The sequence below is a fragment of the Tachypleus tridentatus genome, chromosome 13 (genome assembly GCF_004210375.1).
Source record: "Tachypleus tridentatus isolate NWPU-2018 chromosome 13, ASM421037v1, whole genome shotgun sequence".
Classification (NCBI taxonomy): domain Eukaryota; kingdom Metazoa; phylum Arthropoda; class Merostomata; order Xiphosura; family Limulidae; genus Tachypleus; species Tachypleus tridentatus.
The window spans coordinates 36,723,636-36,749,278 of record NC_134837.1 but is presented as its reverse complement, the minus strand read 5'-3'; the positions used below and the strand labels follow the sequence as shown (position 1 = coordinate 36,749,278).

The 25,643-nt window shown below is 33.1% G+C and overlaps 1 protein-coding gene and 1 pseudogene across 7 annotated transcripts; one reads left to right on the top strand and one right to left on the bottom strand.

Moving 5' to 3' along the window:
* On the top strand, positions 1-21,762 carry LOC143239308 (dimethylglycine dehydrogenase, mitochondrial-like). Of its 6 annotated transcripts, none has more exons than XM_076480235.1 (4): positions 1-188; positions 3,712-3,817; positions 12,056-12,237; positions 20,885-21,762. In XM_076480235.1, the coding sequence occupies exons 1-3, from the start codon at positions 102-104 to the stop codon at positions 12,208-12,210; spliced, it is 348 nt and encodes a 115-aa protein (XP_076336350.1). In that variant the 5' UTR covers positions 1-101; the 3' UTR covers positions 12,211-12,237; positions 20,885-21,762. The 6 variants fall into 6 exon arrangements, with proteins under 6 accessions (XP_076336350.1, XP_076336354.1, XP_076336351.1 ...); XM_076480239.1 differs by having other exon boundaries at positions 1-234; positions 20,885-21,761; XM_076480236.1 differs by lacking the exon at positions 12,056-12,237 and adding an exon at positions 11,862-11,970 and having other exon boundaries at positions 20,885-21,757.
* LOC143236109 (betaine--homocysteine S-methyltransferase 1-like) lies at positions 20,025-25,643 on the bottom strand (annotated as a pseudogene). The gene is made up of 5 exons (XR_013019488.1): positions 25,620-25,643; positions 24,626-24,757; positions 24,238-24,360; positions 23,593-23,775; positions 20,025-20,348 (listed from the first exon to the last, which is right to left on the bottom strand). The product of XR_013019488.1 is annotated as a betaine--homocysteine S-methyltransferase 1-like (transcript).

Sequence of the window (25,643 nt, the reverse complement as noted above, 5' to 3'; positions counted from 1 at the left end):
CAAATCAGGAATTAACCCATTTTTTTATATTGAGACTAAGTTTTCACAGCACAATATCCTACAATTCTTGAGTAACGTAGTTTAACCACTTTTCTACACACATGAGCGATGTCAGTTTGTTCGTGTATATGTATTATCTTTTTCAACAGGCTGCTTTTCCAAAAGTTGTCGTGTGTATCCTTCACTGTGTAAGTGAATTAATACACATTTACAAGCTTGCAACATCTATTCAAGGTATTTGTAATGACAAAAATTACACCATGACATCAATTTATTTTTTCACAAAAAAAATTAATGATAAAAATTAGTAAACTAAACTCCCAGCAGAAGTATTATTTTAATGGTTAATATTAATAGAATGTTCTAAACTGATTAAGGCACTTTAACACACATCTTAGAATAATGACAATTTTTCTTAGACATGTAATTTGTTTTTCTGTTCCAAAAGCAATAATAATTGAACTCCCAAAATTCTTTACAGTTGTCAGTTATGCTTTTGATATGTTATTCATTGGATATACTTTTATATTTAACAACTTGACAATCTTATAGAGCAACAAAGTCAAATGTAACTTTTTCATTGAAGAATAGACAAAATAAAAGATATGTAGTACATTCATATTAGATTGCTTTGATTGTTCCTTTTCAGGCCTTTTTTGTGTTGAGAAAAATTTTAACATCTTGCAATTCACTACAATGTGTAAAAATTAAATAATTAATATAATAAATGCTGATAAAAAGATATAGGAATTTACATTACTTTGGGATATGAAGCCTTTTCAAGAGGAAACAACAATTCCAAAGTGAGTTAAACCTATACAAAAGCGTTATGTATTACAGTGTTTAATAGAATTTTTATTTAGGTTACGTTGTTATAGTAAAGCAATGCTTTATTCCATTGTTATGTGTTCAATACATTGAATATTTTCATAATAACAAGAAAATTTTATGAGTACTTATGTAGTAATTTGAGTTATTAAAAATGTCTGACTAGCAAGTTGTAGGAGACTACTCCTTTACTTCATTTGTAGAGCACTTTTATAACAAGCAGTTCTCAGGTTTAAATCTGAGGTGAGGGAAAAATATATTGTGAAAAAATAAAAATACCACTCTTCTTGTATTCCTTCTTTTGTTAATCTATTTGTTATATGTATGAAAGGTTATTTACTACCTAAATAATGTAAAGAACATACATTAAATATCTATTTTCATATAATGCACATAATGACTTACAGATCCGATATTGTGGTTGTTTATGTTTTGGGCTGTAATTAAACTACCTCGACATAGGGAATGCTGCCATGTTTCCTGATTATTGTTAAATTAATTGAAATAAACATTAATTACAGTCTGTCTTTAGCAACAAAACTGGAATGTAATATCATGAGAGTATAAGAGTGTTTTTCTCAAATGAATTTTGTTTTAAAGTCATTCCAAGTTAGATTTTTGGTTTTGTATCACAGTTAGTTTTTACTTCACAGTTTTTATGGTTATTTTACAGTATTTGGTGTTTTCTGTGGAGTTATTTTTCATTGTTTATTTTACGTTTAACTATCATATGTCTAGTTATCATCAAAAAAGATGTTTCATCTCTTTTTGTACTTGAGTTATGAGCAAGAGCAATATACTTCAAAACAAAGATTTTAGTAGACCCAAAACAATGTTGCACAATAATGATTGACAGTCTTGTTAAACAAGCAACATATTTTTACAGATGTGGATCAGTGTAAGAAATCAAGTGTTTCATATTTGTTCTTTTAACACATGGTCAAGATAACATTTCAAGTAACTGTATTTTGTTCTTCTAATAAGTGATGGTAAACATTACATCTTAATAGATGGATGTTTGTAAAAATATGGATAACAGAGTGAAATCTATTATGTAATTATTATTCAGACTCAAACAGAAATGTATGGTAACAGATTCAACAAAATGACCTCCTCGTGCTTGCTATTCATATTTTTTTCAAGTTGCACTTTTCAAGAAGTCAATGAAATAAAACTTTCTACACTAGTAGAAAGTTCTTAATTGTAAATGCTTAATATAAACATAAGACTTGCATGTTTTGAAACATGACAGAACTGATAGGATTAACTTTACACATTGCAGCATCTATTGACTGACTCTCATATTGGGCAGTATTAAACAATTTTATCATTGCATATATTTTGGGCTGTAAGTAATCTGTTGGGCTCTAGGTTTGAAAGGCACATCTTACAGAAGAATGAAGCATGTGCAAGCTGGAAATATGCACTCTGTAATTTACGAGTTACAGCCGATGGATAGACTGAAAGAAAATAACAAAAAATTGATAGTTTTGCAGCTCTTTTTCTTGACATCAAGGAAGATTAGCTGATCTTTAGATGCAGTTTTGTAATAATTGATTAGTTCTGAGTTTTCTCAGTTTCCTAGCATGAGCACTGTAGTGTTTTAAATGTAAAGGCTTCTAATTTCAGTTGAACTCATCTCTACATAATGATCATTACTGCACATCCTAGTGCCAATAACAGCTTAATACACAAGTATGAGCTGTCCTTGCTTCAGTAACTGGACACTTTAAGCAACTATGGTGTTTATGTATTAACTGCAAGATTAAATAAGTGTTTTTTGGTATAAAGTTTTTATATGACACTTTTTGTTTTTTTTATCTGTCTATTTTAAAATGTAATGTGCTATTGCATTTTTTCTAAGAAAAGTGAAACATAATTATGTGCATAAAATTAGAAACTGATTAATCGTATAATAAAAGTGGTATATGCTGTTGTACATGCAAGTAGAAAGATAAAGAACTATGTAATTGAATTGTGATTTTGGTAGTTTGTTTGTCATAAAACATAACTACTTTTAGGTAAAATTAATAAGATTTTTAGATACCACAGAAATCAGGTTGTTAGTAAAATGATTTAAAAAAATATTTTAACAGTTAATTGTATTTGCTTGTCAGTTTAAGCCATTTGAACCTTTAACATATTATAGGGCCAGATGAAATATTTGAAATGTTTCCTTTGTTAAATATGTATGGTGTAAGTATTGTATGACAAGAAAAAAATTACCATATAGCTTTTATTTTAGATTTGTGCATATTTTTAAATCTTAATATACTTCCTCAGTTTGTTTAAACACATTTATTTAAATTGTTGAACTATTTAAACAGTTATTTGCAAACTAGGCAAATACAGTAATTGTGCTTTACATTCAGGTATGTTGGATAATGTCTACCAAAATCAAAATCATATGCACAAACTAATTTTCTTAAGAGTGTTAAATCTGAGAGGTTTGATAACATATAATGTTTTATCTTAACTCAGCAGGATTTCTTATTTTCGAGTGTGTTCTCTGTTTCTGGCCCACATTAAGATTTGGTTTTTGCATTTACTAAGGTGCCGCATAAAAAACCTGGTGTCAGTATCTTGAAGTATACAGTTCAGTTATTTTGTTATGTGTTGTTTGACTGAGATAGAATGGAGGATGGCTAAATCTTCTCATTTTTTAAAAGCTGATGGAAGATTGCAGAATAAAGTATTATACAGTAGATTATTTTAGAGAAAGGTTCTGAGCAAGAAAGTAGATTTTAATTTTTCAACTCAAGAATCTGGATAGTTTTTGTGAGTATGGCATGATTAGTTATTTGTATATATATATTCTTTTTATATTCCTGGAGGGATCTTCAACCCTGCTGATGGTCACATAGATCTTTATTATTTTACAAGGCCATGGCAAGAGCTGCCCAGAAACATGGAGCTAATATCATGGAAGGGGTACTAGTCACAGGACTGAAACTTAACAATGGCAGATGGGACGTTGAAACACCAAAAGGTATCATAAATACTAAATATGTAGTAAATGCAGCAGGTGTGGAAACTTGACATAAAATAGTTTTACAGAATCAAAGCCATGTGTTGCTAAGTGGTAATCAGCCTTTGAAGTCTATCTTGTTATACTCATTTTACTTAAAGTTGTTTAACACTTATAGAAAACACCTCAAAAATTATTCACTGGCATGTTTTATTAAAATTGCCCTTAGTAGTGCTTTAGCAACCGAAAAAGAAGTTAAAATGGGTGTTTTCTGAATTCACATTCTGAAGAGTTTCGAAATAAAGATTCTAATACAGTGCTTACATAAACTTCTAAGATTAGTTATTCTCATTTGGTACTTCCCTCTAACTGTGAATTTCTTTAATAATGCCTTTTTCTTCTGTAACCATACTTGAGGCCATAGGTACTGGTGATTCGTTGGGGAATTTATTGGTCTTTGTTTTCCATCTGTGCCCTTTGTATCTAGCATAGTTAATGAAGATCTCTACAGCTTCCCCTCATCCAAGCATAAGACGTACCTTTCTTCAACCCTGCCTGTTTATTTTGTTTGGCCTTTGTTGGTTTCTGACGAATGTATTTCTCAGATATGTGATTTTTTTGTCAATTGCTCTTAAAATTTTAATTTTATGTCCTTCATCCTTCCCTTTATCATTAGAAATGAAAAGAAAAGAAAACAATTCACTCTTCACATCTTTAATTTCTTGCTATGATTATTGCAGTTTCTCTCATTATGTTTGAGATTCATCTGTAAGTTACAGAAAGATTTCCCAGATTTCCACGTACTACCACTTTTTCTCCACTAGACCTTCCCTTTTATGTTCTTGCTTTTCCTTATCTTGCTATACCAGAGTTCATTGTTTTACCAATGGTGTAAGGCACACCAATATCAGTTCTATAGTCTGTCCCATGGGTCTTGGTCCAGTTGGATCTCATGTGTTAACCTTGTTCACAAGTGCACCTCTTCTATACCTCAATCAGGTCTTGGTCTTTTCTCATATAATATCTTTATCCCTTTCTTCCTTCTCCCAGGTCCAGCTTGCCTATATTGTTCTTTCTTCTCAGGACCTCTGGTCATGCCAACATCTTTCTTTGTCAGTTGCTTCATCATCACCTAACAGGCTTTTAGACCTCTGCTGTTTGGGATGGAGGTATTTTAATCTGTTTGGAGTTCCAAAATGGACCAAAACCTGATAATAATTTCATTAAAATACATTTATAATAAAGTTTTCCTTTCCTTATTGTTAAGTTTACCACATTTATAATAAAGTCACTCAATTAAATTTTTAATGTTACTCAGTAACGTGTACAGAAGGAGGTTTAAAAATGGTATTGATGATGTGGGGTTAATGGAATCTTGCTTGGGATTCTTTGGATTCTCCCATTTCCCTTCTTTACTATTATATTGACTATCTCTTTTGGTGGTGAGTCCTGGCTCGTACTTCTACAGAACATACTCCATACTCCATGAACAGCTTTTGTTCTTTTTGCAGAAGGTGCTCTTCATGGCTGTAATGCATGTATTGACCACACACTGACTTTGGGCTGTTGGTCTAAGGTTGTACATTCTCTTCTTATCTCCAGTTTACAGCTCCTTGCTCTTTGCTGGCCTTGGGATTCTTGTTTCCTATTTATAGGGGTCATTCCCCTATGACCTTGTGGGTCATTCCGTGTCAAATGATCCAGGGAGCTGCAGGTGACCTCCATAGAATGCCTTGAAAAAATTCACATGTGCTCATCTACCCATATATTGAAAAATTGCCAAAGATTAGATCAATATCTCTAATAGTTTCCGATTTACAGCCCTGTAAAATTTGGTTAATTTTCTTTTATTTTTGGCGAATTCATTTTTAGGCAAGATTGGCTGCATGAAACCACAAGAGTATTGTTGGTAGAAAGCTGAAATATGCTACACTGACTAAATTAATCTCAGAGAATTCAAAAATAGTCTCAAACCAAGTTTATCTCTCTGATGTGAAATCAGCTGAAAACCTAAAATGGTAAATAATTTTGGTTTATTTAGTAAGCCATAGCTCTGAGACTTAATATAATACAAAGCTGAATTTTCTTTTCTAATTTTCTACAACATATCAGTTGATAAATCAGTAATTGTTGTAATTAAAAGTCTGTTAGATCTCCTGTAAAAAAATTTAGCTGCATTCAACTTTTTATGATTTAGCTAAAAATAGCCCTACTTCAGGCCACAGTTTGACCATGTCACCAATTATTCAGCCTTTTCAGATTTTTTCTTATATTCATACGCCCCTGAATATGATCTACAAAAAAACATCAGGATGGTTTTCAACCTACTTTTTAAGTTATAATTTTTAAACTATCCTCTGACCATACTTTTTTATTTTAAAAAAAATCAGTTCAGGTGTGTTACTGTGTGCAAATATATCCATACAATTTTGAAAAATACCTTTCAGAATTGTATGTATTCCACTGAAATATTCTAACCAGCCTTTCACAATGTTAAATAATGAAGTTGTAAGAAACAAGAAAGAATTAATTCATTTCTGAACAAGTTTATGGGCATAACTAGTTAGATCACATTACAATGCAAATATATTGTGTATGCATTACAGTTATGCAGATATGGCTGAGTTTAAGATACATAATATAATAAATACAAAGGAAAATCAGACACAAAAAGCACAGTGCTACAACAGGGGATAACTGAGAAAGATTATAGTCACACCAAACTTAAATAATCGTCACAATGAAATGTTTCAAAAACTGCTTTGGCGATAAATTAGCGTTAACAACATCAAATAAATATTGCTTTGTTCAGACAGCTTGAATAAATTTCTAAAATTCGAGTTTGATTATGTTAAGATCACTTTGACTTAGAACATAGCGGTGAACACTACTGCTTTGCATGGTAGGTACACTTATCAGAAAGGAATCCAGCTTTTATCTTTCGTGACCTTGCAGGCCATGAGAAGAGTTTCTTTCTAGATTTCTTCATGAATGATACCAACACATTGGAATGTTCATCTTATCTATCTTTTATGTTTCCCACATACCATTCAGGATTGTATGCCACATATTTCCCTGGCTGATAATTGTCATTGCTATCATTAGACCCTATTTGAGCTGCTGCAGCATCACTTTCACTGCTACTACCAACAGTTACAACTGTGTACACATCATCATCTGATAGCCTTCTCATATACAATTTGTTGGTAGAGTGGGAAATAAAGCTATGATGTGACCTAATACCTGCCACAGTTTTGCATTTTTCATAGCACTCAAGTAGATCAAACTTTACACAATTCTGCAGGACTAATTCCTGATTGACAAGAAAGAACTGAATGCCCTGAATGTGGTCTTTTGTCCAATGGTACATATCACAGACTCTTAAAATTTGATAATTTATTATTTTTCACAACCTTGATCTTTTTGAAGATCATGTTCAGAGATGTAAGAATATATGGTAAAGGCTGATTAGAATATTTCAATGGGATTCATAAATTATTTCAAAGTTGTATGGATATATTTGCACACAATAACACACCTCAATTGAAGTGTTTTTTTTCAAGTAAACAACATATAGCCAGAGGATACTTTAAAAAATAATAACTCAAAAAGTAGGTTGAAAACCATTCTGATTTCTTTTTTGTAGATTATATTCAGAGATGTAAGAATATATGGTACACATCTGAAAAGGCTGAATAATTGGTAACGTGGTCAAGCTGTGGCCTGAAGTAGGGCTATTTTTAGCTACATCATAAAAAATGGCATGCAACTAAATTTTTTTACAGGAGATCTAATAGACTTTTAATTACAACAATTGCTGATTTATCAACTGATATTTTAAAGGAATTTTGAAAAGAAAATTCAGCTTTGTATCATATTAAGTCTCAGAGCTATGGCTTACTAAATAAACCAATGTTGTTTGCAATTTTAGGTTTTCAGCTGATTTCACAGCCTCACTATGAAAATCCTGAGAGAGATAAACTGGGTTTAAGACCTTTTTTGATTTCCGTGAGATTAATTCAGTCAGTGTAGCAAATTTCAGCCTTCTACCACCTTTACTCTTGCAGCTTTAAGCAGCCAAATTTGCCTGAAAATGAATTTGCCAAAAATAAAAAACAAATTAATTAAATTTTACAGGGTTGCAGATCAGAAACTATTAGAGATATTGATCTAATATTTGCAAATTATTCATTATATGGGTAGATGAGCCCATGTGAATTTCTTCAAGGCATTCTGAGGGTGTCACCTGGAACATTTTCTAAAATCTGGATAATTTGACATCGAATGACCCTTGTAGCTCATATTTTTTTGATATGCCTATTCATGATTCTGTGTTTTTCCACTTCAGTTTAGTTTTATCATGTCATGTACAGGGTGTCTTCAGATTTCTGGCAGATCATTTTCCCAGCTGGAATGGTGTCTTCATTTCTTGTTTTCACTGACTTGGCATTTTGTAGTTTGTTCCTCATATTGACACATTTATCTTCTCCATCTTTCACTAGTTGAATTGGGCTCCTGTTCCATATTATTGGATTTTGGCCATGGATGCCTTCACCTGGATTTGGTTGAATATGTTTTCTTTCGTTTATCCTCCTCTCCAATTACTTTTGTCAGTTTGTCTTCCTTCTCTCTAACATCCCATTCTTGGTGCTTTGAATTACTCATCCATAGCTTTCTCTTGCTCCATTTTCAGTTGTTCCTCCCTTACCTGTCCCCTTCTTTTCTTCTTTAGTCACTATCACTGATTCTACATCCAAACCATTTCATCCTTTATTTTCATGCCACACTACTACCCAGTCTTTGACAGTGTAGTGATATTTTCCCATGAGGTGTCATTTATTTTTCCTTACTTCACACTTCAGTGCAGCATGGATGCTGGGTAAGTCTTTTGTAATGCATTCTTCTCTTACCAGGGATCTTGCTTTGCCCTTCAATCCCTTTCTTTAACTATTAAATCTGCATTATACGTTACAATGACTGTGCCTTCTTGTCCATGGCTTTGCATAGTCATCATATAGATGGGATGTTCCACAAGTTCACTTGTACTTGAATGACCTTGTGATATTTTCTTCATAAATGTGCTTATTCTGGGTCAATCCACCCATGGACAACACGAATAAAACAAATGGGATAGCTGCTCATTCCAATCATGTTCTGAGTGATGCTTAGTGTAATCTGCTTTTCAAAATAAGAATTTCATGGTCATGCATTGCACTGTCTCTGATGATTACAGTCTTCTGACTCCCTAGCACATTATTTCCTCTCTTTTTCAAGTGGAGTATGGGAGTCTTTGCTACTTTCCAGTTCCAAGCCTCTGAGGTAGAGGACCATGGAGGCTCCCTTCTGGATGGGTTCCACATAGATGGCTATAACTATTCAGTTGAGAGTAGGGCAGTAGTGTTCTGCTGCTGTAAAATAAAAGAAGATGTGGCCTCCACTAGTGTTGCATGTACAGAATGGGTGTCCTCATTTTCCCTCACAAATATTGGATACCTCTAAAAGAAGTTTGGGATTGAATGAACCAATCCTCACACTTCTTTACATCAGTTGCTTCCATATTTCATTTGCACATACAGAGTAGGCCCTTATTCTACCCTTGCAGGATGTTGGTTTCCTGCACAGGAGATTTTGAATTTGAGTCAACCAATACACCATATATGCATTTCACTCTCTTGATTGGATGTACTCGTTCTAACCTTGTTGGATGTCATTTCCTGCAAGTGAGTAGAAATATCCTGGTATTTGTGCAGATCTTAATCCTAATTCCTGTGTCAGAGGTGAAATAAACATGGTCCTTATCCTTTCCTTGCATGAAGTTGGTTCCCCATATAGAAGGTATTGGATGCTGGGTATGTGCCCTTGTGTTTCCTGAATTATATATATAAAAGCAAAGTGTATACCTGGTTCAAAAGTGGTGTGGTGCTATCCATTTTTTCTCATGACCAGAGGTATTGTACAGATGATTTTGGGGATATTTCTATTTTTCTTTTGCATTGGTCTCTCATCGATTTCAGTATGGGATTCTAGCTAATATTCCGAAGGTATTCAAGTAGCGTAATGGAAGCTAGTCTTTTCCTACATTGAAAATGTATTTTCGATAAGTACGTACCTCTTCTCCTACCTCCCAATTTCCCTCATTCTGCTAAACTTAGAAGTAAGGGTAGGGACCAAATGAATATTCATGTTCCTATTGGTTAACAAGTGACACAGGACGATTTGCACAAGAGACATGTTGGGATCTTCCACAGGGGGAGAGTGTAAGTTGTATGGCATACATTAGTAAAAACGTTCACTGTAAGAGGGCAGCATTAAAAAAAAAAAGCTAATCTTGTGAGAGGAGATAAGTACCTCCCAGAAAAACATTTTCAGTGTAAGAAAATTACAACATCCAAAGACAACGTAGATAAAGGAATGGCCAATAAATTGTTTTGAGTGGTGCTAGTTATGAAGAAAATGCTTCTGTTTTACAAAAGAATTTGGATCATTTATTGATGTGGGCACATAAAAAGCAGATGGGTTTTAATTATAATACATTTAAGATTATGCATGTGGGTTTTTATAATTAGAAGTACAGGTATAAAATCCAGTCTCTAAAACCATCTAACAAGTGTGTCTTTACTAGTGACAGGTAAATAGAATTTTACCTACAGAAATAATGAATACCAATAAAAATATGTAAAAGGTAAAGTTTCATTGTTGTTGTCACTGGTTAGGTCATATTTGTGTATTATGTTCAGTCTTGAGGTCCTCACCTAAGGAAGGACATTGAATTATTGGAAAGGGTTTAGAGAAGGGATACCAGAATGGTACCCAGGATTGAGGGGTTGTTGTATGAGGAAAGGTTAAAACTTGTGAAGAGTTTTTATTTTGAAAAAAAAGAAGAGTTAGAATGATCTAATTTAGGTGTTTAAGATTGTAAAGGGAATGAATAGTTTCGATACATAACTTTTTTTTCATATTTAATGGCAAAAAAAGTAGGACTATGGGACATAAATATAAATTTTGGCAAAATAGGAGTCATCTTCAGCAAAGACAGTTGTATTTTTCTAACAGGAAGGTTGGCTTTTGGAATGGTTTGCCCTAGGATGCTGTGGAGAGAATAAATTTAAATGAGTTTACGAAACCGCTTGATAAGTATATGAGTGATAGGGGCTGATTTTAAGATTTTTGAAAAATTTATTTATTAATAGGTTTAGTTCAGTTCACAGATTGGGACAACTAAGATAAACCAGTAGATCACTTGCTGTCCCTAAGTATTATGTTATTTTTAAATGTTAGAGAAAATATCTCATCTTGAAATTCAAATTTACAAAAGTATACTTTATCAAAGATAAATTTGTAAGGTTATTGTGCATTAAATAGTATAAACGTCCATATCAACATGAACACATAACATGACAAGTTTATTCATCACATTTATAATTAACACATACCTAGTTACAAAATATTTTTTTTCAATATCTATTGGAGACTGCTTACAACAGAAGTAATTCAATGTAATACCATACAACATTGCAGAGTTTGTTGTATTTATTCTTTCATGTGTTACAGAAGCTTTATGTTGAGCATGCTATAGCTATGGTCCAGGCACCAGAAGAGCATTTCTTCCCTGCCCTAATAGATTTGTGTAGAGAAAGAAATTAGAGTGGCAGTAGTCACTTTTGAATAGAGGAATTGTTATTAGGACCAAAACAACAAGGATTTTAATTGAATATGTCATTAAAATTTGCAAAAAAATGTATTTATTGATAATGGTTAATAGTTATTTAGTAACAATACCCATAATGTGTAATTAAGCCCCCTAGTGGCACGGTGGTATCTCTGTGGATCCACACGACTAGAAACAAGGATTTGATACCCATGGTAAGCAGAGCACAGATAGCCCATTGTTCAGCATTGTGCTTAATTTAAATCAATCAATCAATGTGTAATTAAATAACATTTGATGATTATAATATAATTCAAAAATACACGTTTTTTATAAGTCTTTCCCCCCACGAAAAATAAAGAAAAAAGATTCTATACCATTATGGTATAATGTAATTGTCATTGATCTTTTATCTAGGTTTTTGGGCTCATGAAATAGGAAGAATGGTTGGTGTAGAATTTCTGCTTGTTCCAATTCATCATCAGTATTTAATGACATCAACTATACCGAAGTAAAGGAACTAAAGGTCTGTTCTCTTTGGTAATCTTACACAATGTGTGCATTTGTACCTTTTTTTTAGTATTAGTTTCAGTATGATTAATATTTAATAGTTACAGAATCGTATTTTATGAGCAACATCCCAAAGGACTTTATTCCTTTATTACGTACTGCTAATATCCAGACTACAGTGGTAGGACCAATAACATATGCTCCAGTCCCACTGCCTCTTATTGGCCTTACCATGGATTACCCAACTTCTGGATAGCTGCTGGTTTTGGGTAACTTCTGAAAGGTTATTTACTATTTCTATTTGTATATAAAATATACAAAATTTTGGTGATTTATTTACTTTTTAAAATAATACAAGGAATGTGTCATTTTAATATGAATTTAAAATTTGCATTCATATATGTATTTTTATTCATGAAGTTCAATCTTTTTTATATCCATTAAATTATTAATTTCTGTTATGTATGATTTAAACTCATTGGATAAACAAATATTTCATAGACATTATATACATGTTTCACAAATACATCATTTATTACATTTATGATGTCACTAGCAAAGGCATCGTCAGATGCAGTTGTTTTGGTTTTCCTTAATTCTGAAAATAGGATTGAAAGAAAAAGTAGAAATAACTAAATTACTAAATTGCTGCAGATCGTTATGAACACAACACTGGATGCATCACAGTGGACAACTGCAACAACAGTTTATACTGAAAGAAATCCTACAACTTATCCTGCATTGTGGCAACTTATTAGTAATGAGCAACATTCTTGTTAGGTTATTAATGATCCTCCATTCTGTAAGAGTCATTACTGTGATTTCAAGAATTCCAAATTCACATATAAAGCCCAGAAAAGTTTTTTTTAGATTCTGCTTTTAAAGTTGAATTGCATAGTTGTGAATGTGTTCATTGTGAATGGTTATTATACTCACCATCAATTGTTTTAATCTACTGCTTTTTGTGTGGGGGTTAATTTCTAATACAAACTCAACTTTTTCTGCAACAAGTTTTCAAAATTGGATGCATGCAGACAGTCAAATTTCTAAACATGAAATTGTATGCTCTTTTACTACAGTTTCAAAACGAGACTTGGTCAAATGGACTCTGCATTAATAAACTGGTTCAACGAAAAGTAACTTTTTTGGCAAAATGTTCTAAAAAGAGTTGTTGTTCTTGTGAAATTCTTTGCAACAAGAGGTTTGGCACCTGTGGAAATAATAAAACTGTAGGTTCACAGTACAATGGCAATTATTTGGGAGCATTAGGCTTGCTGATCAAGTTTGATTCATTTTTCAAAGAGCTCATTGAAAAACGTGGGAATGCTGGTAAGGGAAAGTCCTCACACCTTTCTGCAAATATCTGTGAAGAATTTCTGAACCTCATTTGTAATAAAGTGTGAGTTGAAATTATTTTGGATGTAAAAAAGAGTGAATTAGCATTCACTATGTATTGATCCAATTCCTTATGTATCCCATTTTGATCATTTAACCTTTACATGTTCGTTAACATACTTCGAAAAAAATCAAAAAATTAAAAAGTGTCTTGTGATGTATTTCAATAGTGTATTGAAAGAAGTTTCATGTTTTACTGTACATTGGTATCGTATTTGTCGAAATTTAAACTACAAAGCTAAGCTAGGGTAAATTCTTTTTATATTAGTTTTAACTCAAAGTAAATCACTTATTTACTCTTGTTTTGTAATGAAGTACAATATCAATCTCGGATTTACAAGGTGTATTAAAACTAACGAATTTAACATAATAATAAATCTCAGTTCTTTGATAGATTGGCAAATAAAAGACAAATTGATACTAATGACAAGATATGTAGAAATCTAACACAGAGAGATTACTATTTTAAACTTAATTCTGAGCATCCTACAAAGGATCACTTCTACTTCTCATGATCATACCGTTTTTGTAATCTTAAAATCTCTCGACAGTCACCCTATATTTCACATTTTTTTTACCACTACCCAGTTTTATTTGATTTTATACTTTCAGTACATAGACTAACAACAATATCAAACAACATGATATGTAAGCTATATAGTAAGGAATCTAGTGTTACCAAAACACATTGTCCTTTCTGTACATTAGAAGTTGTTAATCTAAACGATATTTACCAATACGTATTCTCTGAATTCACCAAAAATTCATTTTATCTTAGCTTACTGAAATTTGATGGGCTCAGAAATGAATCTACAGAAGTTTGAGTGGCTAGACTACATTTTTTTCTACTTTGTTGGTGAAGCTTGATTTCACAATATTTATTTCAATTAGCTATAAAATATGAGATTAGGACAATGGTCCCCAAATTTTGCGCCGCTGCGCCCTGGGGTGAATCCGAATATTTAAAATTTTTTAAGGGAAACACAACGATATCAACACCTGTCGGACATCGAGGTTTGTTTTTGTTTTCTTGTATTTTCGGCTACGCCAGTAACTTCTCAAACTTTCTCGTTTTTTAGATTTTGTATATAAATAATTGTCGACTGTTCGGGTCCATCAGTGATTGAAATAAGTGAAGGGTGTTGTGATCAAGTGTCTGCGAAGTTCAGTGAATTATTTTGTTGATTTTTAGTCCTTGTGCATAAAAATGAAAAAAAAACCGTTTTGAACATTAGTAAGAAGTGTGGGAGTGAAGAAAAGGACGGCGAGCCACAGACCAATGGCAGAGTTGTGAATGAACAGAAATATCGGAAGTATGACGTTAGTTATCTAGATTATGATTTTATTTTGGTAGACGTCAATCATGAAGATTGTCTACAGTGTGTATTATGTCTAAATGTTTCGGCTCCAGAATGCATGCATACTTCCAAGCAAACTAAAACAACACCTAGAGACCAGTTATCCTAACATGGCTGGTAAATCTCGTGATTATTTTACCAGAAAGTTAAAAGAATTGAACGAGCAAAAAAGGTACATTTTTGAAACAAGCATCAATACCAAGCAATGCTTTGCTAGCATTCCTCAAGGTGGTGTATAGAGTCGCGCAATATAAAAAGTTTCACCCATCGCAGAAGAACTGATTTTACCAGTTGCAGTGGATATGGTAAATATTATGGTTGGTGAAACTGTGGGAAGACAAAAACTTCTTTCAAAGGTGCCTTTGTCCACCAATACTATTAGTCGCAGACTTCAACACATGTCTGGAGATCTCAACGATCAACTAATTGATAAAACTAGATAGAAGGAATTCGGGTTACAGCTAGATGAGGCGACGGATAGTAACAAGGATGTTCATTTGATTTTCTATGCACAGTTTGTGGATGGTGACAAAATTGTGGAAGACCTTCTCTTTTGTAAAAGTATGACTGCAGGTACAAAAGCTCGAGATTTGTTAGAGATCCTTGACCCTTTTATGTGTGAAAACAATTTAGATTGGAGTAAGTGCGTTGGCGTCTGTACCGATGTTGGTCACTCGATATCCTGCTGTTATGGATGATTGCAGGCATTCATTCGAAGCATAAACTCAGTTTCTCAGAAAACCATTTAGTTTTTCTTGCTTTTGTTGATGTTGTATTAATGTTCTATTTAATAGATATTATCTACTTTGTTCTCCAGGACCGAAATGTGTCTTACAGACTTGAGAGCAACTGATGATCTTTTGAAAATTTCAAGCTTATATGATGGGTCATTCCATGTGTGTCGTTGTTCTGTCACCTGGGTGACATTTAAAACATTTTCACTTTGCATACGTCAGGATCCAGTAAGGGAGAAACTTGTGAGTGAAATCAAACTGATCACACCACAATGTTCAACAAGACTTACACCAATTCTTGAAATATTTCAGAGGTATCACTGCTAAGATGAGGTGGACATAGGAACAGGCTGTTTGATGTTACTTTCTGAGATTAGATGATCTTGCTCTAAATTCTAATGACCATCTGGGCAAGTAGCAGAAGGACGATTGAAAATTGTGTTGCTGAGTAGATCCAGAGGAAAATCATGCTAAATTGTGCTGATTCCAAATGTATTAAAAGACTTCCTAATAAATTTGCAGAACAGCACTTGGAATTGAGAGATATCTATGATTTCAAAATCTGTATCTGTCATGACAAAATTTTACGTAGTTCTTCAGAACTGGCCGTTGAAGAGGAATAAACCTTGAACAACAGAAGTAGTACCAATTTTGCCAATGAATGTTGCTACCCAACTGCCTCCAGCGTATTGGGGAAGACCCAAATAAAAGACTTTAAACCATTTATCCATAAGTCCCAGCACATTGATGAACTACACTGGTTTTACTGATTTTATAAGGCTATTAATGTTTTCCACAGAAAGATTTATATATGAGACAAACACCTCAGAAAATGCTGATGTCTCTGCTTGAGTATCCCATAGGACTGGATGAGCAAAGTAACTGCTTTGCTAATGGACCTGTTAGGAAACAGAATAGGAATAACCCATATGATTCTAAACATGAAGGAAGACACGTCTAGGGTAACTTGTTTCAGCCTACAGCTTTGGAGATGAAAGCTAACATACAAAATGAGCATTTTGTTCAACAGTGAGGTATAAAAGGTCATCCATAATGGTCTCTGGATCAGTATGTCCATAATGACTAGAAATGAGTGTTGGATGCTGTGGAAAGTTTTTCAAAAACTGATTGATCACAAGTTGGTTTGTTTGTTTTTGAATTTCGCGCTAAGCTACTCGAAGGCTATTTGCGCTAACCATCCCTCATTTAGTAGTGTAAGACAACAGAGAAATCAGCGACTCATCATCACCCACCGCCAACTCTTGGGCTGCTCTTTTACCAAAGAATAGTTGGATTGACCGTCACTTTTTCACGCCTCCACGGTTGAAAGGGCGAGCATATCTGGTGTGACGGGGATTCGAACCCGAGACCCTCTAATTAGTAGTAAGGTGTCTTAACAACCTGGCCATGCTGGGTCCTCAAATAAAATACTATACACCATTTATCGACAAATTACAGTGCATTGATAAACCACACTGCTTTTTACTGATTATGCAAGGCTCTTCAGGTTGTCTGCCACAGGAAGATTTTTCGATGAGATATACACCTCAGCAAATGCTGATGTTTCTGTTTTGGTATCATTGAGGACTGGATGAGTAAAGTAACTGCTTTGCTAGTGGACTGGTTACGCCTAGAATAGGAGTAGCTTATGTGATTCTGAATAGGAAGGAAGGGAGACCCAGGGTAACTTGTTTCAGCCTACAGCTTAGCAGATGAAAGGCAACGCAAAAAATGACCATTTCGTCCAACAGCGAGGTATCAAAGGCCATCTATAATGGTCTCTTGATCAGGAGGTCCGTAATGACCAGCAATGAGTTTTTGATGCTGTGGATGATTTATCATCCAGCTGAATGCTAGTGGGTTTATAGTCGTTGTGAGTAAATTCGAAGTATCTATTCCTAGCAGTAATTCCAAGGTTGAGTTCATTATACCATGGACAAAAGCAACAGTTGTCAAAACATCTCAAGTAATTGGCTTGATTATTCACCATGTAATTCATTGGTCAACATAACTCTGTCATACTGGGTGAAGCATAATATTTTGAAGAGGGCACAAAGGTGAGAGTTTGAGTTCCGGGTAGACACAAGAATGGTGAGAACCCTAATGGATCTTATGATCGCTGAAGTACTCCAAATGATGCTACTGATGCAGATAGTGGTTATAACTTAATTTCACGAATTGAAATAAAATAATAGAATAAATAGTTGAGAGAAGTCATACATGAAATTACTTGTTTTTTTTTTTCCAGAAAAACGTATTAACTCAGATAATAATCTGTTCAACAAGAATGTAGTCATTTTGTTGCTTTGGAAATGTGGATGATTTACTCTCCAGCTGAATGCTAGACGGGTTATAGTCATGGTGAGCTAACTCGAAGTAACCATTTTTAGCAGTAATTCCAGGGTTAGATTCACTATACCATGGCCAAATGCAATGGTTTTCAACACATTTCACGCCATTGACTGAAGTTTGTACTAACAACCTAGAACCAACACAGTGAAGATATCTGAACGAATTGTGGGGTGAATATGTTATAATATTTTTGAGGGCAGATAGTTGATTTGGTGAATGAGTGGTGATACAGTATCATGTAGGCATATACAATTCGTGTATGACGAAGCAACCAATTGGACCAATTTCTAAAAAAATACAAAAAATCAAATTACCAAATGGAAACTCTGGAAGATCAATATAGGCTCCTCTTCCTGCATTAGGCATGTGAAATACTGAAGGTGAGCTTTGAGTCCTTCAACATCCAGAGCTTTCTTCATAAGGCTCATAGCTTCCAAAGATTCAAATGGGCCAAAACGGCAATTCACACCTATTACATCAGCAACTTCAAGAGATAAAAAATGGTGATTAGAAACCAATGATAGATTTTTAGTTTTGTTTGAAATGAAACTTATTAGTCTATGATATTAAATATATTAGAACGTGAACCTTTGTTATGAACACTTGATCATCACATATAACAATTCTCAGAAATAAGGACACATAATCCTTCTGTAATTATTTTAGATAAGTACACATTGTAAACTTTTCCTTTCCAAAAATAAATGAATGTTTCCATGCATTAGAAAGTTCTCATTCATTCAGTACCACAGATGTGGCATCTGGATATTGGCAGGTCGAAGTGAATGAGAAAAAGAAGTCCAAAGCTGCTTTTAGCTCAAGCGATAGCTTTTTATACACTCTACGTCATGTTATTTGCTTTCTTACCTGGAGATTTGCGAACATGCAGACTTCTTTGTCCCTGTACAAAGAAATGAGTCTCGTCACTGAATAACACCTTCCTCCGTTGTTCTTTGTCCATTTCTTGCATTTCAGACCCCATTGATACCGTTTTTTTTTCATTGTGTTGGTAAGAAGTTGTTTTTTGACTGGTCTTCTTGCCATTTTAACGCAATCAATTTTGAATGACGTAATATTCCTCAAAATTTCGTCATATATCCCAAAAATAGATCGACCGTACTGCAAAACATAGCTAATGACACCGTCTGTGTGAAAAAATGACATTTAAAGGAAATCAGCGGGTCCAGCGAGCTACACCGGCCGCCATATTGAAAATATTGAAAATGACCATTTGTTTCAATAAATTTGCACAAGGGTGTATGTTATTTTCTATTAATTTAATATTATTTGTTTTAAGGCAACATCAATTTGCGCTATCCTACTGTTTTCACTATGAGGAATGGAACCCCAGATTCTAGCTACTGTATAGCTGGAGAACAGTGCGATAAGTATCTGAACAACAATCGCTTTGTCGTGTTTTAAAATAAATACTTTATCACAAGAAATACTAAGCTACAAAAAATACTGTTGGTGGTTCAAGTCGTTATTCATAAAATATTCTAAAATATGCTTTTTCAGAAGGTCTTTGACATGACCAAGCGTGTTAAAGCGTGCGAGTCGTAATTTGAGGGTCGCGGTTTCGCATCCTCGTCGCTCCAAACATGCTCGCCCTCTCAGCCGTTGGGGCGTTATAATGTGACGATCAAACCCACTATTCGTTGGTAAAAGAGTAGTCGAAGAGTTGGCGGTGGGTGGTGATGACTAGGTGCCTTCCCTCTAGTCTTACATTGCTAAATTAGGGACGGCTACCGCAGATAGCCCTCGTGTAGCTTTGCGCGAAATACACAAAAAAATTTTACGAACCTTTATTTTGAATCCAAAATACACAAATTTAAAGAAATGTGTTAAGGAAACCTATCTTCAGCTTATATGATTCTTGTTACAAATTTCAGGCTCCCTTATTGATTTCTAACGATTTACTTGTTTTCGTCGTTTAAAGTTTGAACCTTAAATAAAAGTATTCACTTAGTATCAGGCCAAGCTTATTTACAAACATTGCTTGTATCAGTTTGTTATTTCAAACATTTTATGCTTACGTTTATATCTCTCTTTTTTATATTCGTTACTATTGTATACACGACAAAGTAATGTATAAAAAGCATTTATTGAAGTATTTCAGAAGCAAAATATCGCTTATTATACCACATGTATACACTATTAGAAAATATTAATATGACAACTAATACAAAATCAATAAAATACAATTATGTGGTTAAAGATATAAGAAGAAAATGAAAGTCACTTAAAAAAGCTGTAGTAGGTTAAAGAGAACAACTGTTCCCTTACGTTATTTATCCATTAATTAAATATATACAAAATACATTACCTTGCTCTAACCCAAGGTTTGGTATGCATTCGCAGCCCTCCACCCCACATTTCGTGTTTCTCCGATGCTTTGGGTTTCTTTCCCTTTTCTTCTGCAAGCTCTTCTGCAATAGCACAGATGTGATATGGTTCAAAACCACAACATCCACCAATGTAACGGACTCCAAGATCATAGGCTTCCCTAGCAAAACGGTGTATGTCCCATCTTGAACAAATCCTAGGTTCCAATGCTATATATAGAATCCAACAACAAATATTTTTTTATTTGTATCAGCTATGACTTGTTTACTTATTGTAGTTGGTAACGTGTTGGTTTTAATAATTAAATCTTAACTTATATTGTAGTTACCTTTTGTAAACTAATTTACAATTCAAAAAATTGTATTATACGACAATAAATTAATAAAAAGCTGCATTACGGATAATTCTACGTTAACAAGAGTTTTACAGAAATATCAAAATTTGTCAATGAAGTACAGCATTGTATGATGTGCAGGCGTATCATATCTTGTACCTGCTTTCTGATTACACATAAATTTAAAAATTTTCCTTTACCATGTTCGTAAGTCGTTTTAAGAAAACAGTCATTATCCATAAAACAATTGGATTTTGATTTGTTCTAGTCGATTTTGTGATAATGTTCTATTTAACAAATGAAATCCTTTCTGTTATTCAGTGTGGTTGTAGTTACTTTACTTAAATGCTATAATGGTTGACAACCACAACGACTTTTGCTAATTTAATGGTTTCTGTTTATACATTACAGACGGTGAATGCATTGAGAGAATATAACAAGGAAATGTTCTCATTGGACAAAGAAATCAAGTTGACCTGGTGAATCCAAGATTGTTTTCTTCATTTAGTTAGAGTAGAAGTTTAGAAGATATTCAAATAAAAACATCAGACGATATCATCATGTTTATATATTCAGAAAGCAAATTCGAGAAACTGAAAAAAGTCTTGGGACAAAACACCACCTGGATTACCGATGTTGATTTTATCTGTGGAAATACGAACACTATTTCATCCTTTATTTTTGATATAATGGAAACTGTGTTTGTTTTTTTGAAAACAGGTTTCATTTTTAAAAAAATGGAAACAGATCTTTTGTCAGTTACTTGATAAATTTCTTGCTGTTAAAGTATCCAATCTGCACTTTTGAAAAAAAACAATTTTACCTAAGAATATCACAAACAGGTAGGAAAGAGAAATACAGGTGCTGTGAACACAGAATGTATTATGGAATTTCTACTTTCACAGCGTGCTGACTGGTCTTCCTCAATTTTTTACTTTAATTGAATTACAGATAACACTTTTATCTTTATAATGTTTTATTTTTGATGTAGAAATACTCAAAACCAAGAAGAAGTGCGTGATAGATAAATAGAGATAATTAATGGTAAAGATATCGAGTCTAGGATAAATACTCAAACAAAAATAATAATTTCCAACCTCATATTTGAATAAACATTCTAGAGAATGTGTCCATCAGTTCTGCCTGTGTAGCTTGTGAAAAGATGTTCTGCAGAAAGATCATTCATTATACAGTTCTATGTATCAATGATACTACAAAGACGTACACATGATATGTTAAGTGCTTTAATACAGATAGTCTAATGTTGTGTAACAGAGTTATACAAGTGAAATTACCCATCTTTTGTTTGGAATGCAGATAACATTAGCTCAGATGAGGGCTTACCTAAGAAGAGATTAATTCCTCGTTTTGCCTTGTAATAATAAATGAATGGCTAACTAAATGAATAATACAATTATTGTAGGCGTGGTAAGCAAAATAGGAGTAACAACTGGTAAACAAATCAGAGGTTTCTAACACATCTGAAGTCGTAGGTTGAGGACAATGTTAATAATCTAAAACCAATACAGAAAATGTAACTCAATATATATGTCAAGGTATTTGTGGGACCTGATGACAAAGTTGGAAAAACAACAGTGAATCAGCAATTTTTAGACATAAAAAATTTGTTTAACAAAGCAAACACAGATCTCTAAGTTCGTTGCTGCAGTAAGAAGTTTAGAAATACTGAGATACATCATATGGTGCGGAACAAATGCATACAACCTCTATAGAACACTTGATCATCACATATAACAATTCTCAGGAATAAGGAGGACACATAATCCTTCTGTAATTTTTTTAGATAAGTACATATTCTAAACTTTCCCATTCCAAAAATTAATTAATGTTTCCATGCATTAGAAAGTTCTCATTGATTCAGTTCCACAAATCTAGTATCTGAATGTTGGCAAGTTGAGGTGAATGAGGAAAACATGTCTAAAGCTGCTTTTAGCTCAAGAGATAGCTTTTTGTAAACTCTATACCATGTTATTCGATTTGTGTGATGCACTTAAGAGTGGTTAATAGAACTTATACTGAAGAGATTGTAATGGGAGAGACGTTTGGTTTATGTCAACTATATTTTGGTTTGTGTCTGAGAACCTCAAGATGGTATTTCACCACTAATAGTAAACAAGCTATTAACTTTAACTAAAGACATTTGAAACGGTGAATAGTCTCGGTCACAGTATGTGAAGAAACAAGCCTTAGACCAATAGTAAGATGTTTCCAATTTTCTTCATTTTATGTCATATTACTGATGATTTATAGCAAAATTCTTGAAGATAACCGCCATATGGTCAGTTGTCATGTAAGCGAACTTTCAAGGGAGTGTGAAATGTAACAAAATATTTCAATCTCTACAGTTTTATTTAGTGGATGTCCCTATTATTCTATAATATTCTATATTATTCTATAAGCAACTGTTATAATATGACGGTCAATCTATTCGTTTGTAAAAGAGTAGCCCAAGTGGTAAGTGATGATAATTAGTTCTGTTTCTTCTAGTCTTACATTGCTAATTCAAGGACGGCTAGCAAAAAATGCCTTCTTATAACTTTGCGCGAAATTCAAAAATAAACAAACTAAAATTTTGTCCAATCTCATACCTCTTAGGATTCCTAATTAGAGATAAAGGTGCACTTATGTAATTTTCTAATAATTTCATATTGTTTATCTTAGGGAAAAATCAATTTGCGTTATCCTACTGTTTTCACTATGGGGAATCGTTTGTTTAAATCATTAAACACATTAAAATAATAATGAAATACGACAAATATCATCCCTAGATATAAAATATAGTAACATTTTTTATTGTTAAAATATATAAAGTGATTAAGCGAAAAATTGCAATATAAACTCAGATTTACATATTGTTTAATAATTACTCACAATCTAATGAATAATAATTTATTACTCAAAGGAAACGGCAAATACATTTAGTAGGAGTGTTCTTCGTAGTTCGTCTCAATAACTTATTCTTAAAATAAACTTAGGAAGTTTACCTCCACTTCTCAATATATCAACAAATCGATTCTAAGCATTTTAACAATCCAAGTCTTACAAAACAGTTCAGTAAGAAATACAGTAGTAAATAAATGTACAATATTATACCTCACAAATTAGAAAATCCACCCCGTTTTCAACGAAGACGTCAACCTGTTTTCCAAAGTCTTCTTGCACTTTCTTTTTGTTTGTACCTGGCTGGTAATTTGGATGTTGTGCAAATCCACCAGCAACAAGACAGTCACCTTCTTCTGATACCTCTCGAGCTAGTTTACACGCTTTACTATTTATTTCATCTTTTTGAAAACCAGTACCATAGTAATGTGATTAGTCGTCTTCTATTCTCATAATCACATTGAATATCTTTATTCATTCTTTATTTTTTACTTATCCCATATTGCAAATTCTTGGAATGAAAATTGTTACTCACCAAATATAACCCTAGTATACATCTTCTCTATTATTCACTGCTAACAACTTTTGTCAGGATTACCTGTGATACACACAGGAAGGCATAAGAGGGAAGAAACTAAAAGTCCTTATTGAGGGTAATTTCTTTTGGATCACATCAACATGTCCGTTAGAAACTTAAACCTAAAGGAGAAGAACAAATAAAATAACCATCCACTGAAGAATGAGATACATCGTTGTATTTTACCTCGTCCTTCAAAGATAATTATAGCTGCATAGCTGGTGAGGTAAATATGAAAAGCATGAAAGACTTAGAAACATAAAATATATAATCACAATGTATATACTTACGGAAAAGTTTTCTCCAGCTTCATTTCTCCTGTATTTTAGGTTACTCTCGCTGGCATAAAATGTAAAGGCTTGCATCACATCTGAACCAGCTCTGAGGAATTCTCTATGAAGTTGACGTACTAAGAACAAATAAAAATACTAAAATATGTATTGGAAAAGACCATCAAAGCAAAATTTTTCTCATCCAGTTTAATAACACATGAAACTGAATATAAGTGATTTGAAAAAGTTACTGATTAAGAACTAGGACTTATGGTAAACATCTTAAATAAGAAATAGTATTTACTTGATATTTAACATAAAATTAAGCGATTTTTTTAAAAAATGTTATTAACATTTAATAAATTCATTGTGAGAAAAGCAAATTTGCCTACACTTTCTTACCAGCTTCTGGGTTCTCGACACATGCTTCCGGTGTCCAAGGTCCTGCTTTCACATAACCTCGTTTCTCCAAAGCAATCAAAAATCCTCCATCACCAACGACAACCCCTCGTCTAAACGTTGGAGTAAACCCTTCTTATTAACATAAGAAAAAAATTCTTTCTTCAATAAATGATATTAATTTCTAATGAAAGCCATCTGATCATGTAGAGTTAAATATAACCTCGGTAATTTAATATACTAATATATAATGGTTAAAATTCACAAGATTTTCAGTTTGATACTCTTTGTAATCAGCAACTGCTTAAAACTTTAATAAGGTGTGCGAATTTTACATTGTAATGTTATTATGTTTTGGTTTTCCGTTTATTAACTGTTTTCATAAATTCTGGAATTATTTATACACGTGTAAACCACCAAATTTCACAAACCTTCATGAGAAGGAATATCTTATCGATGTCACTTTTATTTTTACTTGCTTTCACAGAAAGATAAGTTGCAAATTCAAGTAATTTAGAAGAATTATGTTTGTGTAAAGGGCGTTTTTATTAGAAAATTTATAATTCAAAAATAAAACAACATAATAATAATAAAAGCTTACTGATAAATGTGAGCATACAGAACAAAAGTTAATAATAGACACACTTCGATTTTATGAAACGGGTCTGATCTCGAGAGTATATTTTGTTGTTTCCTTAAAAGGATTTAATATTAAACACATACACATTGTTAATGTCTTTGAAACCAAACGTCTCTTTACCTCATTATCAGAAGCATACAATAAATTGAAACTTTTCCATGCTGTAAAGTACCAAGAACTGCTAGAGAGATATTTGTACTTTGTGGGGATTAAGAATCTTTACATAAACTGTATGACATTTCATTGTTTTAGGATTATTTTTCTGACATGTCAGCATCTAGTGCAATCTATTAAAATAAATGGTAGGTTTCTTACAAAGTCATTCAACTAATATTCAATATATATTATTTAACTAACCTTGTTATCTTTAGCAAACTCCAT

What these genes read in the sequence shown, in the direction of transcription:
- LOC143239308 (XM_076480235.1), top strand. Translation starts at nt 102, where the DNA reads ATGAGCGATGTCAGTTTGTTCGTGTATATGTATTATCTTTTTCAACAG. An exon ending in TCGTGTGTATCCTTCACTGT is followed by an intron (nt 189 to 3,711) that starts GTAAGTGAATTA and finishes TTATTTTACAAG; the next exon opens with GCCATGGCAAGAGCTGCCCA. An exon ending in GGACGTTGAAACACCAAAAG is followed by an intron (nt 3,818 to 12,055) that starts GTATCATAAATA and finishes AATATTTAATAG; the next exon opens with TTACAGAATCGTATTTTATG.